This window comes from Crocodylus siamensis, chromosome 3 (genome assembly GCF_052110815.1).
Source record: "Crocodylus siamensis isolate JL-2025a chromosome 3, ASM5211081v1, whole genome shotgun sequence".
Lineage (NCBI taxonomy): Eukaryota > Metazoa > Chordata > Crocodylia > Crocodylidae > Crocodylus > Crocodylus siamensis.
The window spans coordinates 166,376,727-166,401,829 of record NC_143397.1 but is presented as its reverse complement, the minus strand read 5'-3'; the positions used below and the strand labels follow the sequence as shown (position 1 = coordinate 166,401,829).

The 25,103-nt window shown below is 42.0% G+C and overlaps 1 protein-coding gene across 2 annotated transcripts; it reads left to right on the top strand.

Moving 5' to 3' along the window:
- Window positions 1–858: 858 nt before the first annotated feature.
- On the top strand, window positions 859–25,103 carry NAPG (NSF attachment protein gamma). Of its 2 annotated transcripts, XM_090039666.1 has the most exons (12): window positions 859–1,011; window positions 2,995–3,062; window positions 5,890–5,974; window positions 6,848–6,865; window positions 7,897–7,927; window positions 8,779–8,888; window positions 9,026–9,092; window positions 9,611–9,681; window positions 16,118–16,196; window positions 16,975–17,054; window positions 20,937–21,066; window positions 21,584–25,103. In XM_090039666.1, the coding sequence occupies exons 1-12, from the start codon at window positions 956–958 to the stop codon at window positions 21,731–21,733; spliced, it is 945 nt and encodes a 314-aa protein (XP_089895792.1). In that variant the 5' UTR covers window positions 859–955; the 3' UTR covers window positions 21,734–25,103. The 2 variants fall into 2 exon arrangements, with proteins under 2 accessions (XP_089895792.1, XP_089895793.1); XM_090039667.1 differs by lacking the exon at window positions 859–1,011 and having other exon boundaries at window positions 6,848–6,884.

Sequence of the window (25,103 nt, the reverse complement as noted above, 5' to 3'; positions counted from 1 at the left end):
CATGGCTTGCCAGTCCAGTCTAAAAAGGCTGGGAACTGCTGCCCTATGGCCATAGAGAAAAGCCCATCTCCTCAGGTTGTTGAAGACTGCCATCAAATCCCCCCTCAGCCTTTTCTTCTCCAGGCTAAATGAGCCCAGTTCTTTCATGCTCTAGGTTTGCTGACAACTTTGTGTCTTACTCTCAAGCTTTGGGGAAGTTGGTTTGTGCCCAAGTCCTTCTGTGACCAGCCTTAAGACCCATCCGAGGTCACACAGAGAAGCAGGGCTGCAAGGGGCCTCCGGAGGCCCCCTAGAGCAGTGGTTCTCAAAACTTTTCAGGACCAGGACCCATTTGTAAACATGGATGGCCAACCCAATGCCCCTCATTCCTGCCCCGTGTGTGTGGGGCTGGGGGGGGAAGGAATGGGGGGCCACCCAAGCAGCCCCTCGCAGGCTGGAGCTCTGCCAGCCTGTGAGGGAAAGGCCAGGTTTCCTGTTTTGCGCCTTTAAAGGAGAATCCATTTTTCCAGTTTGTTCATAACCCTTTCATATATTCTTGCCACCCACTTTTGGGTCCGGACGCATGGGTTGAGAAGCATTGCGTTAGAGTAGCCCGCAGGGCAAATGTAGGGGTGATGATGCCACGTCGGGGTGCCATGCACAGCACCAGCAGGGGGAAGCCCCCGAGCACAGGGCTAGGGCTGGTGCTGGACGTGGGCAGCGCACTACGCAAACCTCTGCAGCCGGACCCGTGCGAGCACTAGCGAGCCCACCCGACCCGGGGGACGGCGCGAAGCCTCGCGCCCCCCCCCCCCCCCCCCCCCACTCCGCCCCCGCGTAGCGCGCAGGCGCAGTGACCTCGGGGCAAGAAGGAGGGCCCTGCCCGCTCCGCGGACTGAGCCTCACGGCGCGCCATAGCTCGCCCTTCTTTGACGTAGTCGCGCAGTGGCTGCGGCCCCTGCCCAGCCCCTGCGTGATGGCGGCGCAGAAAATTAACGAGGCGCTGGAGCACATCGCTAAGGCCGATAAATAGTGAGTGGGGCCGGCGCTTTGCCTTCCTCGTAGCGCTGGGCGTTGGGGCGGGGGGGGGGGGGGGTGTGAGGAGATGCTCTGGGGATCTGCAGCCGCTTCCCACGGCATGAGGACGCGGGGGGGGGGGGAGTGTGGAGGAGAATTGCCGCTCCCAGAATACAGCGCGCGGGGCTTCGCGGGTGTAGGGGTGGTGCCTGAAGGGATGGAATCTTCTGGGCGAGGGGGTGGGGGGTGTCTCGGGGATGGAACCATGGAATCTTGGCTGGGGGTGCCTGAGGGGATGGAACTTTCCGGGGGGGGGGTCTCAAGGGGATGGAACCTTCCTGTGGAGGGGGTGGAGACTCAGGGGGATGGAACCTTGGTGGGGTGGGGGTGTCTGAGGGGACCGAACCTACCCTTGGCGGGTGGGGGTGGGGCAGGGGAAACTCCTGGTGGGATGGAGCTTTCAGGGTGGGGGGTCTCCTTCACTGCTCCCTGGGAAGACAGATGACCTGCACCCCCATACTGGAAACCTGGGAGGCGCTGCCATGGCCCTGGGCCCACCCATGCTGCATTGAACCATTTGGCAGTATCCCTAGCTCAAAGCAGGCTCCTGTCCCTTTGAGCCAGACTGCCTCTGAGGTGTCCCCAGCCCTGCCCGACCTTCTGCCTGACCCCACATTAAGCCCCGTCTGTCCCCATGATTAGGGACCTGGAGGGGACGGGAGTGGGAGGCCTGGGGAAGGCACCTAGACAGAAGGGATCTGATGAGAGCAGGGGGGGACAGTCAAGTCTTGTTCTCTGTCAGTCTGTGGGGAGCCAAACTGATGGGTGGCTTCCTGAGACAGCCCGGTGTTTACAGCAAGTCACTTAATGTTGCCCTAGGTTGACACTGGATAGTCTGGTGGGCCCAGGAGTTGAGGACAGATCCCTGCTGCTTGCATTCAGGCAGTGAGGACAGATGCGCTGAATGGGATAGTTGCGCCAGCGGTGCTGTTTTAAGTTATCGCTGCAGGCGGTCGAAAGCATTAAAAGTACTATCAGCATGGGTTACCTTAAAGCAGCGATTCTTAGGGTGCTGTGGCATCCTGGGGTGCCTTGAGATGCTTTTAAGGGTGCTATGCAGTGTTATCACTATTAGGTGTAGAAAGGTGATTCACAAGGTAAACCAAGAGATTTCAAGTATGAATCCACCATGTCAAAAACGTGCTGCCATGTTGAAGTCTTTCCAAGCTGTTTGCGACAGAAGAATCGCTCCAGTATTTTTCTGTCATCAAATGACAATTAGGAATTGGTATTTTTCCAGGCGGGGTCTTGAGTCTCCTGAGTGGTGCCTTGAGTCTAAAATTGAGATTCACTGGCTTAAAACATTATAAAACATCTGGGGCCAGGTGAGATGCCTCTTAAATTGTCACCCACCAAAAGTGCATTTATGCTGAACTGTCCTCTCAACAAGAATAGTTTCAGGCTCCTCTAATGAAAGGGGGAGCTTCTACTTTCAAAAACTCGTGTAAAATAAATGTCTTGTATTTGCTTCTATATTTTCATGCAACAAAATGATTTTGTTCAAGTAAAAAGCCAAAAATAATATGGATACGAATTGGTGTGAAGTGGCCAAATAACACCAAAAATTGTGTTTTTGTAAGTCTTGAATTACTAATATTGAAATGCCTAGAGTAAAAAATAATATTGAGGATGGAAATATTTTTACATCATGGATTTTTCTAATTGTGTTAACTGTGGTTCTCAATTTTTAAAACCACTGGTTATGAGTGTTTGTTGCATGTTGCTATGTGAAGCTGTGATCTCTTCCGAGAACCATGAATCAGGAACATCTGAATTTTTACCAATGTGTCACAAGGTGAACCATTTTCTTTTTTTTGCCTCTATTTTTATCTAATGTAGAGATTCTTAGGTGCTTTTCAGGATTCCTTTAAAGATTATTTGGGCTCTAAATATAAAGCATGAACATTTTATAGTTGATGAATTTTTTTTGCATTTCAGCTTGAAAACTGGATTCTTAAAGTGGAAACCAGACTATGATAGTGCAGCTACTGAATATGGGAAGGCAGGTATGTATGACTGTAAATTATAAAAAATAATTTGTCAGCGTAAATATTCTAGTAGTTTAATCCTAAATAATGTTTTAGATATCTCACTTCTCTAATTAATGTTTTCTATAGAGAATGATTGTGTGTATAACTGAAAGTCCCTCAGATTTTACTGTAAAATGCATGTTGCATTTTCTACTGAAGGATTTGGTATAGTCACTAAGTCTAAGGTTGTTGTCGCCGTGATGGTCCAGGAAATACATGAGGCAAGGCTTTTTTTGTGACATCTTTTATTGGGCCAGCAGTACAGTTAGAAGAGTTGCTAGACAAACTTTGCTGCACAAAGTGCTGTTCTTCAGTTGGTCCAATAAAAGATGCCATAAAAAAGGCTTGCCTCTAGTTAGGGATGTGAAAATTTACACGATTAACTCCATAACCAATCAGTGCAGTGATAACTGATTAGCTAATGGGTTATCTTTTAGCTCTGGGTGGGTGTAATCTGGCAGAGAAGGGGAGGGAAGGAAGCCACATAGGGCCCAGCAGAAATCAGAAGGCAGCAGAGCATCCGGGGGGAGTGTGCGTGTGTGTGTGTGTGTGTGTGTTTCTAATGCAATAAAGGCTTAGTCTGTCTGTCTGTGTGTCTGTAATGCTTTTGGTCAACTGCGCATGTGCTGCCAAGAGGGCAGGCAGCAATTGGCTGCTCAGGCCTGGGCAGGGAAGGGTTGGAGGTGGGCGCGCACACACACCCAACGACTAGCAGGGAGGGGGAGGCGGTGGGGACAGAGGGGAGTGGAGAGGGGAGGGGAGGGTAGACAGCAGGGAAGCCCTGTTGCTCAGGGGAGGAGGCAGGCAGGGGGAGGGAGCCCCTGTGCCGGTGGCAGGAGGAGGTGGTAGTGGCACAGCGAGTGTTTACATGGGTGGCCCTGAGAGCGGGGTGGCCACATAAACATTCCTTTGTTATTTTAAATTTGTCATTCATGATGGGCAATTGGCTAATATATATATGTGTATGTATATACAGGTTTCCCTTGCTTTATGCAAATTCTGTGTGTGTGAATTCACTTATGCGATGACCCTTTTTGTACCAAAAATTGGTTATATGTGAGGTAAATTCACTTGTATGCGATCATTGTGGTGGAAGCCCACAGCTGCTTTGTGCATTGCATTGTGGGAGTGATGTGCACCAAAATATAGTCTCCTGTGTGGATCTGTGCTTCTTGCTCATTGTCTGCAGCATGTGTTTCTGTACTTGCCATCCCCATTATAATAGTGCCCCGTGCTTGTTTGCTGTTGGTGAGTACCAAAATTGTCTTGTAAAAAGTGGTAGAAATGGGTCTGGGGGTCAGTACAGTTGAGGTATTTGTTGCATTGTAAAATGGGTTCCCTTTATACAAATTTGAGTTAATGCTGTACGTGAGTTCCTGGAAAATGATGCATAAGTGAGGGAAATGTGTGTGTGTGTGTATCAGAAGGCAGCAGGGTGGCCAGGAGAGAAGGGGAGAGGGCTGGGGCAGGGTGTGTATATAAGTGTGTGTTTGTGTGTGTAGACACACACACTTATACAGGTTTTTGTGTGTGTGTGTGTGTGTGTGTGTGTGTATAAATAGAGGAGGTTAAACTTATTTTTTAAAACTATATTTACATCCCTACTTTTAGTAATTGTAATGGTTTTATAAAACTGTAAATGTAAATCATAATTTTTTTTTCAAAATATGTTTGTCTTTGAAAGCTAAATAAAATCCAGAACCTCTAATCATGGGGAACAGATAGAATCTCTTCCATTTGTTTTTGGGGTTTGCTTAATGTCCAGTCTCCATGTGAACTCATTTATCTTTAGTAGGGGCTTAATGTGTACAAGAAATGGAAAAGAATTGGGCTTTGAAATATAAAGGGAAAGTTCCAAGAGTGGCTAGAAGCAGAGAATAGAAATATTTGAAGGGAACTAGAGTTCATTCATTCTTTTTGATTTCTTCAACCCTCATGTGAGAGAATTTAGAGAGCCAGAGAGAGTCTGTGAGAGAGTCTGAGGATTGCTTGCTGTATAAAGAAATACCTTTTCTTCCTGCTCTTAATATCTTAGTGATTAAGGAGAACCTCTTGGATTTTTCAAGTTTAATTCTGTTTTTAGTTTGTTTATCACTTCTTAGCATTCACTTATGTTTGAGACTCAATTTTAAAAAAATTCTTTTAATGGAAATAACTGCAACTTTTTGTAAAGTTGTGTGTTTGCAACTTGCAAAGCAGAATCTGCTTGACTTTTAGTCCATATTAAAAATAGGTCATAACTGTCTTATTGTAGCAGTCATTGTTAATTATGAAGGCTCATAGTTATTGCAGACGCATTTTATGAATAGGAGTCTTGTTTTTAAATGCGTGTTACTTGGAAGGTAGAGGGGAAGTTGTCACCGAGCATGACTTTTAATGTTCTAGATAAGACTTCGGCAACAGTTCTGATTAATGAATAAAATAAACTAAATCACAGATCTTTTAAAGCTATTGATTTTAAAAACATTTGGATTACATTTATAGAATAAGGGTACTGAAAACAAGCAACTTACGAGCCTTGCAAGTCTGCCTTGATGGTCTAATTAAGTATAGTTTTTCATTATGGATCAGATTTCTAATAGTATTTAAGTTCTAAAAATGCAGACAGCCATATAGTGGGTTTTCCACAAGAATTCAAGCCTTTTTGGATATCCAGCTAGGCATCTAAAGATGCATATAGTCATGTTTTAAGTACCTTTTAAAAACCTGGCTCTAGGTGTTAGGCACAATAGATAAAAGAAGCTATAAAAAAACCCAAAACAAACAGCATAACTTTTATTTTCTTTTTTAAACTTCCTTGCAGCTGTTGCTTTTAAAAATGCCAAGCAGTATGACCAGGCAAAGGAAGCTTGTTTGAGAGAAGCTGAAGCACATGAAAATAATAAAGCGTATCTTTTGACTTACTGTTCCTGTTTGAGGAGCCTGAAGAATCTGAACTGTTAATTAAAACTGGGCTGATGAGAGTTAGAAGAGGGTGTGCTATTTATTTATAAATGTATGAATGAGTACAGGCACAAGATTAAGTTATCTACTAAGTAATTTACATTGCCAGACACATTGCCAGACTTTCTGAATTATCTTTGAAACATCTCCCAAGGGGTTTGTTTGGGTTTTTTTTGACCTTTCCAGTGAAGAAAAGAAGCTCTTTTGGAGCAGGAACTGTCTTTTTGTTCTGCTCATGTTCAGTGCCTTCCACAATGGAGGCATGGTGCAGCACTACTGCCAGACACACATTTTAAAACAGATTCCAGTGCTCTGGTTTCCTTTCAGGTCTTTTTGTTACATGCATATATGCCTTATATGAGATCTTCTCTTTGCATTTGTAATGTGCCTTCCACATAGAAAGGAGTCTGTCTACAAAAATGTATTATATTTTTGCAGTAAATTATAATTTGTCTGTATCCTTGAAATGTATTGCCTAGAAATGGATTATAAAAATTAAGTAATTCTAAAATATTAATCTATCATTACAGTATTTTAATACAGTATAACCAACACTTCCTTCAGTTTTATGTAATTGAGTTTCACCTGTGGTTTTATATTGGCTCTTAAATTCATAATTTGCCCTTAAATTTATTTTTAAAAAAACATTTTCGCATGCATGCCCTTACTAAATTAATTTTGCCTTTCAGTGTTACCTGGGAAACAAATATTCAGATAATGGGATTATTTTGCTTTCAACTTTCATAAATTAATTGTGCTATATAGAAACCTGTCATTTTTATAGTTGATATCCTTAACTTTGCTTCTGTTAAATCCAGTCTCTTCCATGCAGCCAAGTAAGTCTAAATTTCTCAGGTAATTTAACATGTATCAAAGTTTGCAGTACACCTGTAAAGTTGAGATTGTTTTAGAGATGCCTAATTTTGATTCCAGGGAGCTAAATGGAAAACCATCATTTGATTTCACTGATTCAGGGTCAGGTTCACTTAGGGATGTTTTCTTGGGAAGTATTTGGAAAGTTGGAACTTCTGTTAAAATTATAGAGACTTGTCGCTTTTCAGCACCTTTTAGAATCATTGTCTGTAACTCTGGGATTGATTGTTTGTCAGTGGCGCTCAACATTATGGCCCCATAGGACATGTACATGGCGTGAGGTCAGTCTGTGGGTTTATATGTAGATGAGGCACAGGTCAACCTGGTTCAGCTTCACCTCATGAAATGCTGAGCCATGCCAATCATACATCAGACTGAGAGAAGGGCTGACAAAGGGATTCTGGATATGCAGTGTCATGGCTCACCATGACTTGAAAAAGAGTTGGCAGTAGGGGGAACTGTGCTTAATGGGCACTACCATACATCTTAAGTAAAGACCTTAAATAAATATGGTATTCTGTAATATTTTTTTAAAAAGAACCCTTTTGTTAATGTTTTTATTATTATGTGCCTTATTGCCAATGTTGCCTCTGAAGTGAGAACACACGTTTCCTGTCCTCCTATTAATCCAGCTGTAGATGAATACGGAAAAGATTGATTGTTTGAAGCACCAGTGTGAAATTGTGTGCACGCACACAATGTTATAGAAGTAAAAAAAAAAATTGGACCTGGAAACTTAGTCCTTTTTTCCCATGCTTTGAATAAAGTCAAAATAATTTGCCCATGGGAATGGTCCCTTGCATATGTGCCATTTCTTAAAATAAAGCTTAATGTGTGCTTCATGGGATGTATGTCTTTTCAAATATTAGCACTAAAATGTTTGATTCACCACTAGTTGATATACAATAACTCTTGCTGTATAGTAAGATATGCTGCTTCTAGTTACTGAAATTTAACAGCGTTTGAATAAAACTAACTTCCTTTCTGTCTGCAGAGCTTATGAACAAGCTGGCATGATGTTAAAGGTATTTTTATTGACTGTTTTGTTGAAAACAAATACATGACAACTGTGCTCTGGTTAATTATTACAATCTGAAGAATATTCAGGCTGTGTTATCGGCATTTAAAATGGTGCTAAAATTTCTTCTATAAACCTTTCCTACCTTCTGACCTGTGGGAGGATTTTAGACTTGCACCATTCTATTTTGGTTAAAACTTGATTAATGAAAATATTTTAATTTGCCTCTTCTTCTTCCCCCTCATGCCTGTCAGAATCCTGAGGGTGATTTTGCATGCAGTAGCTAACCAATAATAGAAGAAATTATTCAGTAGTTAGTAAAGTAGTGTTTAGTAAACTAACATAGCTATATCCTTTCAGTCAGTTTAAGGAGTTTATGATCTTCTATTAAATAGTTAAATAGATTTTTCAGAGAATTATAGTATTTCATTTGAACCCTGAAATTGGAAATGTAAGTGTATGTATGGACTCGTGTAAGCGTGTCATCTAAGCTAAATGTACCCCTCAAACGGAAAGTTGGGCTACCAGGGAATACTTGCATGTTTTCCTATTGAAATGCAAGAAAGAGAGAAAGGGGTTGCTTTTCTGGTTCTGTAGCTGTACTATGTGAATGCCCATTATGTTACTTCACCATAGAGTTTTTCCAAACCCAACAAACTTCATTTGTCAAATGCAGCTGCAGGCTGAGACAGGAAGGATATCTTCTAAGTTTGTTTGTGTGGGATTATGAATCCTTGACTAGTTTTCTTTGTTGGGAACTGAAATATCCAAATGAATGTAATACAATTCAGAATGCTTTCATTTTGTCTTCTATAAGTTAACCTGTTTCTTGATGTTTCTTCCAACTCACACTTACAGGAGATGCAAAAACTTCCTGAAGCAGTTCAGCTGATTGAGAAAGCCAGTATGATGTATTTGGAGAATGGAACTCCTGACACAGCAGCCATTGCACTGGAACGGGGTGGAAAGTAAGTGTGCAGAATTGACAGCTGGGATGCACTGCAAAGAATGGTTACTTTCTGGTCTTTCAGACTTTTGCTTGTTTAGGAAATGAAATGTTTATTGTTTTGAATTAAGGAGAAAAATGCTGGTCTGTTTATTTCAGGCTGGTAGAAAATGTGAACCCAGAAAAGGCTGTACAGCTCTATCAACATGCAGCATCAGTTTTTGAAGTAGGTGCTATTATTTTTCTTTTATTAAAGAATATCATCTTTACTAGACAAGGCATATTGAGTAAAAGAAAAATATATTTAGGGTTAGTCAGAAATTGTAATTACTTGAAACAGTTAATGGTAGCTAGAGCTAGAGTGCTATGCTGTCTCTTGTTCCTTATTATCACAACAGTGGCTGTTCTGTACAGGAAGTCACTTGGCTCCTGTTTGACTATTAAGTATAAAAGTGGGGAATGCAACTTTTTTTTCTTTTTCTACCCCTACTTCTTCCTCCATTGCGCAGGATCTGAATTTCACGGCCTATCTACATTCCTCCCACTTGCTGGCAGCCCAGACATCATAGTTAGATGCCAGAGCCACAGAGGGCATAGTAGAACCCCTCATACATCAATCTCAGTTGATGTCTTTTAGTATTTGCTTGTGTGTGTATGTACACTTTTATTTATATATGTATTTTGAGAAAAGGAAAAACTGCAAAGTCTTACAAGAACTAATATATGAACTTTTGTTCCCATTAGAATGAAGAACGTTTACGGCAGGCTGTAGAATTATTAGGAAAGGCCTCAAGAGTCTTAGTTAGAGGACGCAGGTATAACTCTTATATCTATATTCTGTTTAAATATATTCAAAATCTTTTTCGTTGGATTATATTGACTTTCTTTGAATCAACATACTTGCTGTATGTTGATCCTTTCCTCTTTTTAAAAGATGTGGAAATAGATAGCCATACTATGCTTGTTAAGGCAAGGGTCCAGTTAAATTTTCTATAGGCTGTACCTGACTGCTCTGTTCATCCGTGCATTATCTGCTTTTCTGAAATCACAGTTGCTCTTCTTCAAAATTAATTTTACAGTATTAAAGAAGAGTAACTCTGATTTTCAGAAAAGCTGGTTCTCTTAGTCTTTAAAGTAATATGCATGTACATGTGACTTATTCTTCACAGAACAGCTGTTTAATGATTTCTGGATATTCTACTCATACTTGAGTCATGTAAATTAAGGGAATTATGTAACTTGGCTGAGAGAAACAATTTATATGCAGGTGTCTGACTTTTTAAAAATCTTTTTATAAAGAGATTTGTCTGAAAAGCATTTAAGAGCCTGAAAACTCACCACTCCATATTTATGTAATACAGATAAAAATATATGTGACTTTCTTTTTAAGCACACTTATTCCTTTGCTTTAAAAATGCACATGCTGTCCAATATAATAAAGCTTGCAGTCCTGCTAAAAGTGATTTATCTAATTTTACATGTAAATCATTCTCATCAGAGTTAATGTAGTAGATGCATCATTTGTGTATATTTAAAGTGTATGAACAGAGTGGGGAGGTGTATGGAAAAACAAAACAAGACTGGGTAAGTGCCAAGCATTTGAAATGCAAACAGATAATTCAGTAGCTAGTATGTGCCCATTCCAGGCACTGGTAGACTCGTGCTCCAGGCTGGTTCTGTCAAAGGTGCTACCTCATTGGATGGCACTTGTATTTTCTAAAAATCCAGGGCTGACATCTGTTAAATAACAAGCTGTCTTGGTGTACTTGGTAGTTAAGCTTTCTTTAATTTTGGTAGCATGTAGTAACCTTAACTTGTTTAAAGGTTGTAGTGTAATGGTGCTGTTTTGGAGTTGCTATGTTTCTGCTGTGTGTTCATATGTAACATCTGGGTTGGATGTACCTGATGTGTGATTCACTTCCAGTACCTGAAACAAAGTCTTCCATCATAACTGATCACGACATTCTATGCATACAGATGTTTTGTTTTGCATTATTTAAACAGGGACCTGCAAAGTGCTGAGCATTCTAGTGGGATGCTGCTATCTTTTAAGTATTGGATTCTACCAGGCTGCTCAGCATCTCTCTGGAATGACCTGTTAACTTGCATTGTAGGGGGCTGCACAGTTTACCACAAGAGTTTATTTTATTTTCTGAGCATTTCTAACATTATAGAAATATTTTGACTTATTCCAAAGACTGCCAGTTACCAGACTTGTCAGCCAAAGGTGTACCAACAAGAAAGGGAATGCTAGAAATGTATGGTGCATAAGATTTACCAGCGCTCTGATGTAACGTAACTTTTTACAGTGTATGACATTGGGCGCATCTACAAGTGAAATTAATGCAAAGCAATATTGCATATTGCTCCCGAGCGCTGTGTTTACACATGCTCCTGGGACAGCATGCTGAGCTGGGTCAGACCCCAGCTGGTAGGGTCTCCAGGAGATTAACCTGCCAGCCCGGCTGTATGCTGTGGAGGCACTGGGTAGGGTACAAGGGTGCTTCAGTGGAGTTAATTAGCTTACTGTGGCCTAATAAGGCCATATGTGTAGATGCTGAGACTTTATTGCAGAGCTAATTGGGTATCTCTGCAGTAAAGGTCTCATGTAGATGTGGGCAGACAAAGTGTTTTGGGTAAATCCAATATCTTCTATTAGCCCAACTAAAATAGATGAAAAATTTCTTCTTTGCAAGCTTTCAGGTACAAATGCCCTTTGTCAGGCTGAGAAAGCATCTGCAGTTGGTCTGTGCTCTTCCTAAATGGTATAGAAAGAAGCCAGAGGCCAGTGAAAATGCAAGTTGACACAGTCAGTGGGGGGAGAGAGGGGAATGTAGACCTGGTGATTTAGAGAAAATTATTCTGGCACACATCCATCAGGGGCCAGCAGGGGACTGCATGCTTAGGGGCAACCAACACGGGTTCATCAGTGGCAGGTCCTGTCAGACCAACCTGGTGGCCTTTTATGATCAGATCATCAAATCATTAGATGCAGGGGCAACAGTGGACATAGTCTTCCTGGACTTTTGGAAGGCTTTTGACACTGTCTCTCACCCCGTTCTCATTAAGAAACTGGGGGACTATGGTGTCGACACCCACACAGTCAAATGGGTCGCCAGCTGGCTGGAGGGCCGCACCCAGAGAGTGGTGGTGGATGGGTCCTTCTCAACCTGGAAGGACGTGAGCAGTGGGGTTCTGCAGGGCTCGGGCCCGCACTGTTTAACAACTTCATCAGTGACTTGGACGGGGGCGTAAAAAGCACCCTGTTCAAATTTGCTGTTGTCACTAAGATGTGGGGAGATGTGGGCACACTAGAAGGAAGTAATAGGCTACAATCAGACCTAGACAGGTTACAAGGGTGGGTGGATGAGAATAGGATGGGATTCAACACAGACAAGTGCAAGGTGATGCACCTCGGGAGGAACAACCGGCACCATACCTACAGGTTGGGGAACTCCCCTCTTGTTAGCATGGAGGCGGAAAGGGATCTGGGGGTCATCATTGACTCCAAGATGAACATGGGCCGGCAGTGTGGAGAGGCAGTTAGGAAGGCCAACCGCACCTTGGCATGCATCCACAGATGCATCTCGAGCAGGTCCAAAGAGGTGATCCTCCCCCTCTAGGCAGCACTCACTGGTCAGGCCACAGCTGGAGTATTGCATCCAGTTCTGGGCGCCACACTTCAAGAGGGATGTCGACAGCATGGAGAGGATCCAGAGGAGGGCCACTCATATGATCAGGGGACAACAGGGCAGGCCCTATGAGGAGAGGCTACGGGACCTGAACCTGTTCAGCCTCCAAAAGAGAAAGCTGAGGGGGGATCTTGTGGCCTGTTATAAACTAGTCAGGGGGGATCAGCAGGCATTGGGGGAGTCACTGTTCCCCCGAGCACTGCCAGGAGTGACCAGGAATAACGGTCAAAGCTGGCAGAGGGTAGATTTAGGCTAGATATCAGGAGGCGCTACTTCACGGTCACGGCAGCTAGAATCTGGAACCAACTTCCAAGAGAAGTAGTGCTGGCTCCTACCTTGGGGGATTTTAAGAGGAGGTAGGATGAACACTTTGCTGGGGTCGTTTGACCCCAGTACTCTTTCCTGCCACGGCAGGGGGTCGGACTAGATGATCTACTCAGGTCCCTTCCGACCCTAGAAACTATAAAACTATGAATATAGCTAATAAATAGTAGAGAGGTTACCTGGAGTGTCAGATGTTAGGCAGGTTATAATGTGTCATAAATCCAGTATCTTTATTTAGTCCATGATTTTTTTGTATCCAGGAGGTTGATGAAATGGAGTTCATCGACTCATCTATGAAAGGCATTTTGTAAATCCTCTTTGAGGATTAGAACTGAGAGATCAGGGAGAGTGGTTTTATTATGAGAAATGTGCTCCCACATGTAATTGGGTATTCTTGTCTTTGATAGATTTTCATTTTGCGTTCATTCTGGTATGCAGTGGTTTGGTTTTTCCTACATATTTTCCATCAGTGCATTTGGTGCACTGGATGAGATGTATTACATTTCTGGAGGTGCAGGTGTAAGATCCAGGAATCCTGATGGTTCATTTTTGGGGGGTAGTTATTGCGGGGATGGTGAAGATATGTTGGGAGGTTTTACATTTCTTGTCATGGCACAGTCTGGATCCATTTGGTGTGTTTTGGGCCATAGGAAGATTGCTTCTGGTGTTGAGGTAGGTGAGGTTTGGTGCTTGTTTAAAAGCTAGGATGGGCTGTGCTAGGAAGATGTCTTTTAAGAATTGGGTCTTAGGATCATAGGAAGTTAGGACTGGAAGGGACCTCAGGTGGTCATCCAGTATAACCCCCTGCTCAAAGCAGGTCCAGCTCCAACTAGATCATCCCAGCCAATGGTTTGTCTACCCAGTTTTTAAACACCACCAAGGATGGAGATTCTACAACCTCTCTGGGTAACCTGTTCCAGTGTTTTACTACCCTCCTAGTGAGAAAATTCTCCCAAATATCTAACCTAAACTTTCCTTGCTACAACTTGAGACCATTGCTCCTTGTTCTGTCATCTGCCACCACTGAGAATAGCCTAACTCCATCCTCTTTCAAACCCCGTTTAAGGTAGTTGAAGACTGCTATTAAGTCTTCTCTAGACTAAATAAGCCCAGTTCCCTTAGTCTTTCTTCATCAGTCATGTCCCCCAGCCCCCTCACCATTTTGTTGCTGGACTCCAATTTGTCCACATCCTTTTTGTAGTGGGGGACCCAAACTGAACACAGTACTCCAGATATTGCCTCACCTGTGCTGAATAGAGGGGAATAATCACTACCCTGGACCTACTGGCAACGCACCTACCAATGCAGCCCAGTATGCTATTAGCCTTCTTGGCAACTAAGGCACACTACTGGCTCATATTCAGCTTATTGTGTACTGTAGCTCACCATCAGTCCCCAGCCTGGTGCATGGGATTGTTCTGGCCTAAGTCCAGTACTTTGCACCTGTCCTTGTTGAACCTCATGAGATTCCTTTTGGCCCAATCCTCCAAACTGTGGGTCACTAAATCCTAGCCCTATCCTCCAGCATATCTACTATTCCCTGCAACTAGGTGTCATTTGCAAACTTGCTGAGGGTGGACTGTATGCCATCTTCCAGGTCATTGATGAAGACATTGAACAAAACCAGCCCCAGGACTAACCCCTGGGGCTCTCCACTTGATACTGGCTGCCAACTAGACATCAAACCATTGACTTCTACTCTCTGAGCTTTATGCTGTAGCCAGTTTTCTGTCCACCGTACAGTCCATTCATTCAGCCCATGCTTCCTTATCTTGCCTGCAAGAATGTTATGGGAGACCTTGCTAAAATCAAGGTATACCACATCCACCAGTCTTCCTCCACCCACAGAGCCAGCCACCTTGTTACAGAAGGCAGTCAGGTTGGTCACAGTGGTCAGGCATGACATACCCCCGGTGAATCCATGCTGACTGTTCCTAATCATCCTTTTCTCCTCCAAGTGCTTACAAATGGATTCCTTGAGGATCTACTCCATGATTTTTTCAGGGACTGAGGTTAGGCTGACTGGTCTGTAGTTCCCTGGATCTTCCTTTTTCTCTTTCTTAAATATGGGCACTGTGTGCCCTTTTCCAATCATCCTGGACCTTTCCTGATCTCCATGAGTTTTCAAAGATGATGGCCAATGGCTCTGCAGTCGCACCAGCCAATTCTCTCAGCACCTTCAGGTGCATCCCATCCAGCCTCATGGACTTGTACATATCCAGCTGTTCCAAGTTGTCTCTAACCTGTTTTTTCACCACCGAGGGCTGCTTACCTCCTCTCAGAACTGCCCAGTGCAGTAGTCTGGGAGCTGGCCTTGCCTGTGAAGATGGAGGTCAAAAAGACATTGAGCACTTCAGCCTTTTCTGCATCCTCTGTCACAAGATTGCCTCCTCCATTCAGTTAAGAACCTACACTTTCCCTGATCCTCCTCATGCTACCGTCATGCTTGTAGAAACCCTTCTTGTTACCTTTCACATCCCTGGCTAGCTGGAACTCCAGTTGCACTTTGGCCTTCCTGACTTCATCCCTGCATGCCTGAGCAATGCTCTTGTATTCTTCCCTAGTTATTTCTTCAAGTTTCCACTTCTTATAAGATGTTTTTTCTGCCATACTAGTTAGTTTTCCTACACATCAGGATGGTTTGTTCCTGCACTCTCAGTAAGGCTTCCTTAAAGTACAACCAGCTCTCCTGGACTCCACTCCCCCTCTTCTAATATGGGTTGCAATTGGTTGAAGATTTTCTGTATAGGTTCCAGGGAGGGCTGGTATGTCAGAACTAGTGATGTGCAATTCATGGAGGTTTTCTTTCTGTACTGCGGCAGTTCTTCATGTGGTATATGTGCCCACTGATCAGTATTTTAAACAGTGATTTCTGAATTTCATTGTAGCATTTTTGTTAGTTACTCCAATGATACTTGAAAGATTATAAAATTTCACCAGTGAGTTTTAGAGTAGAGTCCAGAGGAAAACTTCAAAGGTTTTAAAGTTAATTAAATAAAATTCACAAGTACAAAGTACCAAACTCTAAAAGAAGGGAGAAGTTGATTAAAAGGAACAAGTGAGAACCCTTAAAATCCACATGTGGATTGTTGAAATACTTTACAGCTTCTTTTCTTCTCTTACCACCTAATTTTTGTAATAAAAATTTAAATGGCTCTAATCTTTTGGTTTCTTTGTGTTGGCTTCTCACAGTTGTTTTGATGTTATGATTTGTATTTGTTTATTTGTTTTTTAGATTAGATGAAGCTGCATTGTCACTTCAGAAGGAAAAAAGTATTTATAAAGAAATTGAAAATTATCCAACGTGTTACAAGGTAAAAACCTGGAGTGCTGCTTTCTTTCTTAATAACAAAACAGAAATGCATAAAAGGGAAATTGTTTGGGCTCTGACGTCTCCTGTACTTCTGACTGAATGGCACTACTTGCTTTTAATAGTCCATGGATTAATTTCTTGCCTGGCAATCACAGTTTTGGATGACTAGTTTCCCCCCATAAACCTATTAACTCTGTATTTTCATCTTTATTGAGATCATAAACTGATCATGTCACAACTTCCAAGATACTCTAATATCTGCCTTAACATAAGGTTCTTTTAAATTTTATGAGGCTGAAGAAATATTAATTTTTATTGTAGAAATGGGGTTGAGAGCGAGAAGGCTAGGTATTTTGAATATACTAAATATTTAGATTGATATTCTTAACTTTCAAAATTCAGCTGTGGTGTCATAATTATTTTAAAAATCCTTTGTGGAATTCTGGACCTGCAACCTGAATACAGTTTGTTTTGAAGCTGTATTCTGAATAACAGAATTGTTCTATGATGTTTTCTTCCTTTTCGCATTACAGTTGGTGTAGATTGTGGGAATTATGTTGGTCTAAATAGTCACTATTTCTGTCCTGCTGCTTTTTTTTGTCTACTAAAAAGTCTCTGGGGAAAAAGAACAGCATGGGCACGTTTTTCATTGGCTTTAATGCCCTTTCGGCACCTATCCTGAGCAAGGAATATTTCTATTTCTACTAAGAAGTTACTGAATGTAAAGCATTTTATTGCATTTGTTACTGTAGAATGATCAAAGATTTCTTCTATTTTAGAAAACTATTGCTCAAGTTTTAGTTCATCTTCACAGAAATGACTTTGTTGCCGCTGAAAGATGCGTCAGAGAAAGCTATAGGTAAGACACCCATTTGCCTTGTTTTCAAACTTTTATAGTTTAGTTATACTTACAGGCAACCCCTGCTTAATGCGGTTTCACTTAGCGCTATTTTGCTATAGCGCTCATTTAAAATTCATACCTGATTTCATTTAGCACTGAGCCAGTTTTGTTATAGCGCTTAGTGAAGCAGCAGCAATGGCAAATGGCAGCGAGCGGATGGGCGGGCATGGGCGGGCATGAGTGCAGGGCTCCAGGGCCAGGGTTGTTGGCAGGGGCCCAGGGCGGGGCAGCAGCATGGTGCTGGAGTGGTTGGTAGACAGGGGGGTGTGGGGAGAAGTGGCAGCGGCAAGAAGCAGCAAGTGTGGGGACATGCATGCGTGCAGGGTCTCCACCAGAGCCGGCGGGAGCCCAGGACGAAGCGGCAGGAGCACAGGGCGTGGGCTGGCACGTGGAGCTGGAGCAGCCAGCAGGCAGGCAGAGGGGTGGGGAGAGGCAGTGGTGGTGAGAAGCTTCGGCAAGAAGCAGCAGTAAGCAATTATCTCTATTTCCATTAATTCCTGTGGAGAAATGAATTTTGCTTAGTGCTGTTCTGCCTAACACTTGTTTTTTTCTGGACTCAATTTAGAGTGTTAAGTGGGGTTTGCCTGTATTAATTCAAAGAACCTGTTTTAAAGAGGTTTCTCTTTCTTTTGTTTCCTTGGTTGAAGAACGGGCCCCGGGGGAGGCACACCTGGGCCATGGGTTAGCAAGGATTTAGTTAGGGAGCTTCTGGAGGGGTTGGACGTATTCAAGTCACCCGGCCCGGATGATCTCCACCCTAGAGTTCTAAAGGAACTGGCCGAGGTCATTGCAAGTCCCCTGGCACGGCTTTATGAGCACTCGTGGTGCTCTGGTGAGCTACTGGAGGACTGGAAGAGGGCCAACGTGGTCTCTATCTTCAAAAAAGGCAGGAAGGAGGACCCAGGAAACTATAGGCTGGCTAGTCGCACCTCTATCCTAGGCAAGCTGTTCGAGAAAATTATGCTGGCACACATCCAGGAGGAGCCAGCAGGGGACTGCATGCTTGGGGCAACCAACACGGGTTCATCAGTGGCAGGTCCTGTCAGACCAGCCTGGTGGCCTTTTACGATCAGATCACCATGTAATTAGACGCAGGAGTAGTAGTGGATATAATCTTCCTGGACTTCCGGAAGGATTTTGACACAGTCTCTCACCCTGTTCTCATTAAGAAACTGGGGGGCTGTGGTGTAGACACCCACACAGTCAAATGGGTCGCCAACTGGCTGGAGGGCCGCACCCGGAGGGTGGTAGTGGATGGGTTCTTCTCAACCTGGAAGGACGTGGGCAGTGGCGTTCCGCAGGGCTCGGTCCTTGGGCCCGCAGTGTTCAACATCTTCATCAGCGATTTGGATGACGGGGTAAAAAGCACCCTGTTCAAATTTGCTGATGACACTAAGATGTGGGGGGACGTGGGCACACTGGAAGGATGCAACAGGCTACAATCAGACCTAGACAGGTTACAAGGGTGGGTGGACGAGAATGGGATGGGCTTCAACACAGACAAGTGCAAGGTGATGCACCTCGGGAGGAACAACCGGCACCATACCTACAGGTTGGGGAACTCCCCTCTTGTTAGCATGGAGGCGGAAAGGGATCTGGGGGTCATCATTGACTCCAAGATGAACATGGGCCGGCAGTGTGGAGAGGCAGTTAGGAAGGCCAACCGCACCTTGGCATGCATCCACAGATGCATCTCGAGCAGGTCCAAGGAGGTGATCCTCCCCCTCTAGGCAGCACTGGTCAGGCCACAGCTGGAGTATTGCATCCAGTTCTGGGCGCCACACTTCAAGAGGGATGTCGACAGCATGGAGAGGGTCCAGAGGAGGGCCACTCATATGATCAGGGGACAACAGGGCAGGCCCTATGAGGAGAGGCTGCGGGACCTGAACCTGTTCAGCCTCCAAAAGAGAAGGCTGAGGGGGGATCTTGTGGCCTGTTATAAACTAGTCAGGGGGGATCAGCAGGCATTGGGGCATTGTAATATGACTCTTTCCCTGAGCACCGCCAGGAGTGACCAGGAATAACGGTCACAAGCTGGCAGAGGGTAGATTTAGGCTAGATATCAGGAGGCGCTACTTCACAGTCAGGGCGGCTAGTATCTGGAACCAGCTTCCAAGAGAAGTAGTGCTGGCTCCTACCCTGGGGGTGTTTAAGAGGAGGTTAGATGAACATCCTGCTGGGGTCATTTGACCCCAGTCTTCTTTCCTGCCATGGCAGGGGGTTGGACCAGATGATCTGCTCAGGTCCCTTCCGACCCTAGAAACTATGAAACTATGTCCTAAAGAAAGTTTTGATTTTAAATAATTGATTTTAATCCTGCTCAACACTAACACTTTTACATTATTTATCTAAAGAGAAGATCATTCTTACTGTTTGGTAACAAAATGTGGTTATTGCTTGTAAATGCAGCATTTAAACAAAATCTCCTACTTCACTTTTGCTAATGAGAAGATCATGCTGTAATGTGTAGCAATTTAGGTAAGCAACTGTATGGCTAAGCCCAGGGGTGTCAAACATGCGCCCTGAAGACTGGGTCCAGTCCACAGGGCTGTATGCTTTGTCCTGTGTGTTCCTGAACCGACCCCAGTTGCTGGCCCTGGCCTCGTGCAATGCATGTTTGGTGCTACACGCCCTGAACATAGCACAAGGGCGTGCACTATGGTACCCTGCATATACTTCATGCATTGTGCAGGCTGGACCTGATGCCACTGGCACTGCCCATAGGGCTGGTCCCCATCTGGCCTGCAGACTGGTTCACCCACACTTGGCCCACAAGGCCAGATGAGTTTTATGTGCCTCGTTTAATATGACCTTTATGTGTTTTTAATTTATTTAATTCTTTTTCCCTGTCATTTGTGGATGGGAATTCAGTTAATATAGAAACATAGCATCTTAATAGTATTTGTTTTTTCTTTGAATAAACCTGTTTAAATGCATTGGGGTATGCAAGGAAAATTATCAGTATGTGTCTTACATTTAAAATTTACTTAATAAACATAGGAAGTACCATCATTGTTCTTGTTCAGTGTCCTTCAGAACCTTAGGACCAGAAGATCTCATTATCTCATGCTTACACTCTACTTTTTATCAATAGATTGGAAGAGGAAAACAAGTTTCTTACACTCTACTTTTTATCAATAGATTGGAAGAGGAAAACAAGTTTTCTTGCTTTTTCAGCTCCCAGTTGGTTTTTTACCTTTCACTGAACTAGACATTGAACTGTACTAATCAAATTAGCTGAAGTAAAAACATTATCTCTACAGCTACAGAAGAAGCTAAGCCTGTCAAATCTGGTTTAGTACTGTACCTGAATTTGCTGAATTCCCCTATCCAGTGTTTAGACTTTCTTTTAAACTTCAACAGAGACATGTTGTTTTTATTTAAATATTTAATACGTTGTAGTCAGTTTAGCCCTTGACAAAGGTTCTAATAATTTTGTTCAATCTTAAAATATACAAATTTATGAAAATTTCAGTGTGTTGTTTTGGGGGGGTTAATTATATTTTTATCCACTCTGTTCCTCTGTCTTAAATAACTACATATGGCTTAACACATTTACTAAAAGGAAAATGTAGTGGCCCAGTAACAGCCACAAAATTGTTTAACCACTTTACATTTTGGGACCATTATTTTGCATGATTCATTATAATCTAATTAAAAACTTCTTTTCACATGACTAGAAGACACTTTTATCCAGCTTTGTTTTCGGAGTAGTTAAGTGGGAGCAGAGAACTGTATTGTTGTGAAGCTTATAGCTGTTTATCCCTCTGTGTAAATGTAGGCAGGGAGGAGCCAGGAGTGGATAGGTCATATGTTTTAATTGACTTGTATTTCCATCAGCATACCGGGATTCAATGGAAGTGAAGACTGTGCAGCACTAGAACAACTTCTAGAAGGATATGACCAACAAGACCAGGATCAAGTTACTGATGTCTGTAATTCACCACTCTTCAAATACATGGACAATGATGTAAGTTGGCATTTCTTATGGCTTTTCACAAACCTTTTGCTGATAAGAAAGAGAGGTGTTCAGGGAAGGTGGGGGAAAGTACTGAGATAGTTGTAGGTTTGTTGTGTGCTGTGCAGGGAGCAGATTGTGGCTCTGCCCTGGCCTTTGCCTGTCCATCCTGCTCCCAGACACCACTCTTTGCCCACCTGCAGCCCCATCCCATCTGACCAACCAAGTGCACCCTGCCCACAGGGGTCCCAGCTAGTGTCCATGGAGACCCTGCATACCTGCTTTGTCCAGCACCCCTGGCGGTGAGTATGGGGTGAAGTGGCTCAGAGCAGATGGTATCAATTGCTCACCCAATTCCTGAAGTGGTCCTCCAGCCAAAAAAAATTCCCACCCCTGGAATAGACTGAGGCAGATTATTTGCCTGGCTTCCATGTATGAATATTTTTGACTTTAATATGATTCTCCAAAGAGTAAAGTGAGAGTAAGCTTTAGTGACATTAAGGGTGCTAACTTGTCTTGCTGTTTTCAGTATGCCAAGCTTGGCCTGACTTTAGCAGTCCCAGGAGGAGGAACAAAGAAGAAATCCCCAAATGCTCCACAGGACAAAGGAAAAGGAACACCCACCGTTGGCACTCATGCTGATGAAGATGATGATGAATATTCTGGTGGATTGTGCTAGCTGCAAATATGTTTATTCCTGTATATCCAACTTGCTATTTGTGGATGTTGAACATATCAAAAGGTACCAGAATTACAGCGCTTCATTGCAATCATGATATTGGAATGCTAATAATGATGACAATAGCTTTCGGGTACTGTGACAAGCATGATTGTACCTACCATCCTTGGAGAATTGTTGGATTCCATTCCTTACAGAGTAAAAGTTTCCTTAGGGTTCTGCCTTCTGTTGATTGAAAAAATTAAATAATATGTTCTTCTTAAAAGCCATGGCTTAAAAAAACTTAACCCCATTTGGAGAAAAGCACTGTAACAATCAGAATTTCAAATTAAGGATTTCTAAAGTAAAAAAGAACAATAAACTTCTTTAGGTTTATTTCATCTATTAGTGATTCTTTCTTCCCACTGAATACTGTTTAAATAACCATTAATTTTGGTATAATTTTAGTACACACAGTATCTTTTTAAAAGACTCTAATTCTATGCCAGATAAGATAGTGATACAGGGTGAAATCTTGGGAATGAGAGGGGCATGATTCTGTTTGTTTATTTGTGCACCAAACTGGGGTTATATTTTTTAAGTCTTATTTTTATTAATATTATTCACAGTGTATAAACGGTTCTGGAAAATGCAAAGTCACTCAGCAGTAAGACATCATTGAAGATCCTTTAAGATAGCCCCATTATTTGATACCTGTGCTTCTTTGAATGAAAGATGCCATCTTTGTTATGTATGTGTGTTCAGTTTGTAAGGTTCTGTTTGTAATGTACATCTTGGGAAGGAGTAAGGACACAGCAATTAATTTCATAGGAGTAAGGTCTCCCAAAAACGCATGATGTAATCAAAAAAGAAACAAAGTAGCAGAGGGTATGTGCTAAATATAAAACCTTTACAGAAAATTATTAGCAAAAATCTGGGAAAGGGTTTTATTTTTGAAAATAAATATTTTTAAAATGGTGTTTTCAGCTTTTGTGTTTTTTCCTCTGAATTTGAATACATTTCCTCTAATGTTCATTTAAGCCAAGGCATAAAGCAGCTAGTAGGTGGATGATGTTGAATTTTGTATCACTGGTGAAATTCTCATTAGTAATTCAGCAGTTTGTGAAGGCTAGAAAGGTAGCTTACAAATACAATGAATCTTCTGTGGGCCCAAAACAGCTTTGTTCTCCACTCTGTGTGATTCCTAAATATTCTCAAGCCCTATGCATGGTTTTTGCAATGCCTTTACCCATATGACCATTTTGTGCCCACAGAAGTAGTTTATACTACAGAAGAACACAAGATTCATTATAAGCAGAGGTCACAGAGAATCCACCTGGAATTCATATGCATTGGAAGCTGGCACAATTCAGGATAGCCAAAATGAAAATATGCTAAGTGAAATGATGTTGCTCTTCTGTTATGCATATGTTCATAGACCCTTTTAAAAGGACTTCAAAGATTCTCTGATTTGCTGTTTGAAAAGTATGAATTCAAATTTTGGAGGAATTAGCCTCAATAAATTGAACTTTATTTTCCATATGTTCATGGAAATACAGCATATTCTAAATGGTGAGTGCTTTTAAAACTTTATAGACATCCCCAGTACTTTTTATATTTTGAACTTTGACTAGACTGGGAGTGTGAGGCGGTCTGACAGATGCATAATCTGGAATATTTGAAAGAGGGGAAACATGACCTACATGAGTGAAGGCAGCTAAGGGCTTGTGTGCTTCTGGTGAAAAGTCCTGCAGATTTTTTAAAAATTGCACAGGGGCTAAAACGCATGTAAAGATACAAGCCTATCTGTTCATTTTGTAAACAAGCACTTCTTGTAGCATCTGTTTTAGGTTGTCCAAAACCAAGTTAAACACTAAAACCTAGATTTTTAAAGCTTTACAGTGAGGTTTATTCCTAGACAACTCCTTTCCATATTGATAGAGGATTTCCAGTTAACATCTGTTTACCGGTTCTGAAAAGTAGGAACAAAAAATCTTTGTACTAAACATGCAAATCTGCCATTAGAATGACAGATAATATTAATCAAAGAGATTAAAACCTTAATATTTGATTGCAGTGTTGCTTTAAAGAATGAAATCTGGAGACATGGGTATTGCTGAAAACTAGATAAAAGTCTATTTTATATAACTTATTCTTTCTTACTTTAGTTAATGGAAGTGTAATATGACTGTTATTGCCTCTACTAAATGTTTAACTATAAACAAAGCTTTCTGCATATTACATGTTGCTGTATGTTTCTACTTTCTAAAGCAATTTGCACATGTTTTGTAATTTATCAGTAAAATGATGATTTAAAGTGAAATGTGTTTTGCAGCAAGAAATTTCTTCTCCAAAATTATGCCAACTCTTAAAAAAAAAAAAAAAAAAAAAAGGAAAAGAGAGTTTGCATAAAAACTCTGAAACATGATTATGAAGTTTACTGTACATGAAGTCAAAGATTTATAATTTTTACCTTCTGTTTACTATGACTAAATTGATATGCACATATGTGTTCATGCAGTGTGAAATTTGTGCTTTATCTGTACCTTTTCCAAATCTGTGCAACATAATAGCATATGAAATGTGTTTGTAATGGCTTTATAGATTCCTCCTCTTTGTTCCTCCTCACCAACATAACAATAAAACCTGAAATTATAAACCTGAGCAAGTTCTTCCTGTCAACAATCAACTTGCATCGTATTCTTCAGGAGTTCAGAATGGGTAGATCATATTCATTTCCAAATGTCTCTTGGAGATGTAAAATCAGACAAAAGATGATCTCCCAGTCCAGGTTCTTACGTTTGAGCTTGCTGCCTGTCAGCTAAACTGAAACCAAAAGTAGAGATGAAAGCTGTTCTGTGAAACAAACTGCAAGTTCTTACAAATGTAAGTACCACTATTTATTACTATGTAAAGAGTGAAATGAAGTAGTACATGACTCTGTGATCAGTTGACTTAGTGATAAGGATGTTTTCTGACGATGCAAGCAAAGAAGCAGCATTCTTCTACGGCTCAGATAAAGTATATTTATTTCCTCAGACGAATCTGAGGCCTTTGCCTATGTTGTTTTGACTTCAAATTTATTTCAAACAGGTTTATTTTTAAAAATATTGTATATTAAGCATGACTTCCTTTTAGATTTCTAAGTATGTATTCCTGTCTACAGATACCTGACAGATTAGACCTATTATTTATTTTTCTATGTAAAGTAAAAAAAAAATCCAATACTGCTTTTAGCATTTGGAAGACTGTTCAGATCTGTTAGTAAGCCGTCTGTCCTGGACTCATTCCTTTGTTGGTTTATTGTAGGAGTCTCCAAATCTAGACATGGTTTAAAAGAAATGTATGTGCAGCAACTAACTGGAATAAAATTGTCAAGTGTCAACATTAA

What these genes read in the sequence shown, in the direction of transcription:
- NAPG (XM_090039666.1), top strand. Translation starts at nt 956, where the DNA reads ATGGCGGCGCAGAAAATTAACGAGGCGCTGGAGCACATCGCTAAGGCC. An exon ending in AAGCTGGCATGATGTTAAAG is followed by an intron (nt 7,928 to 8,778) that starts GTATTTTTATTG and finishes TCACACTTACAG; the next exon opens with GAGATGCAAAAACTTCCTGA. An exon ending in TGCGTCAGAGAAAGCTATAG is followed by an intron (nt 17,055 to 20,936) that starts GTAAGACACCCA and finishes TATTTCCATCAG; the next exon opens with CATACCGGGATTCAATGGAA.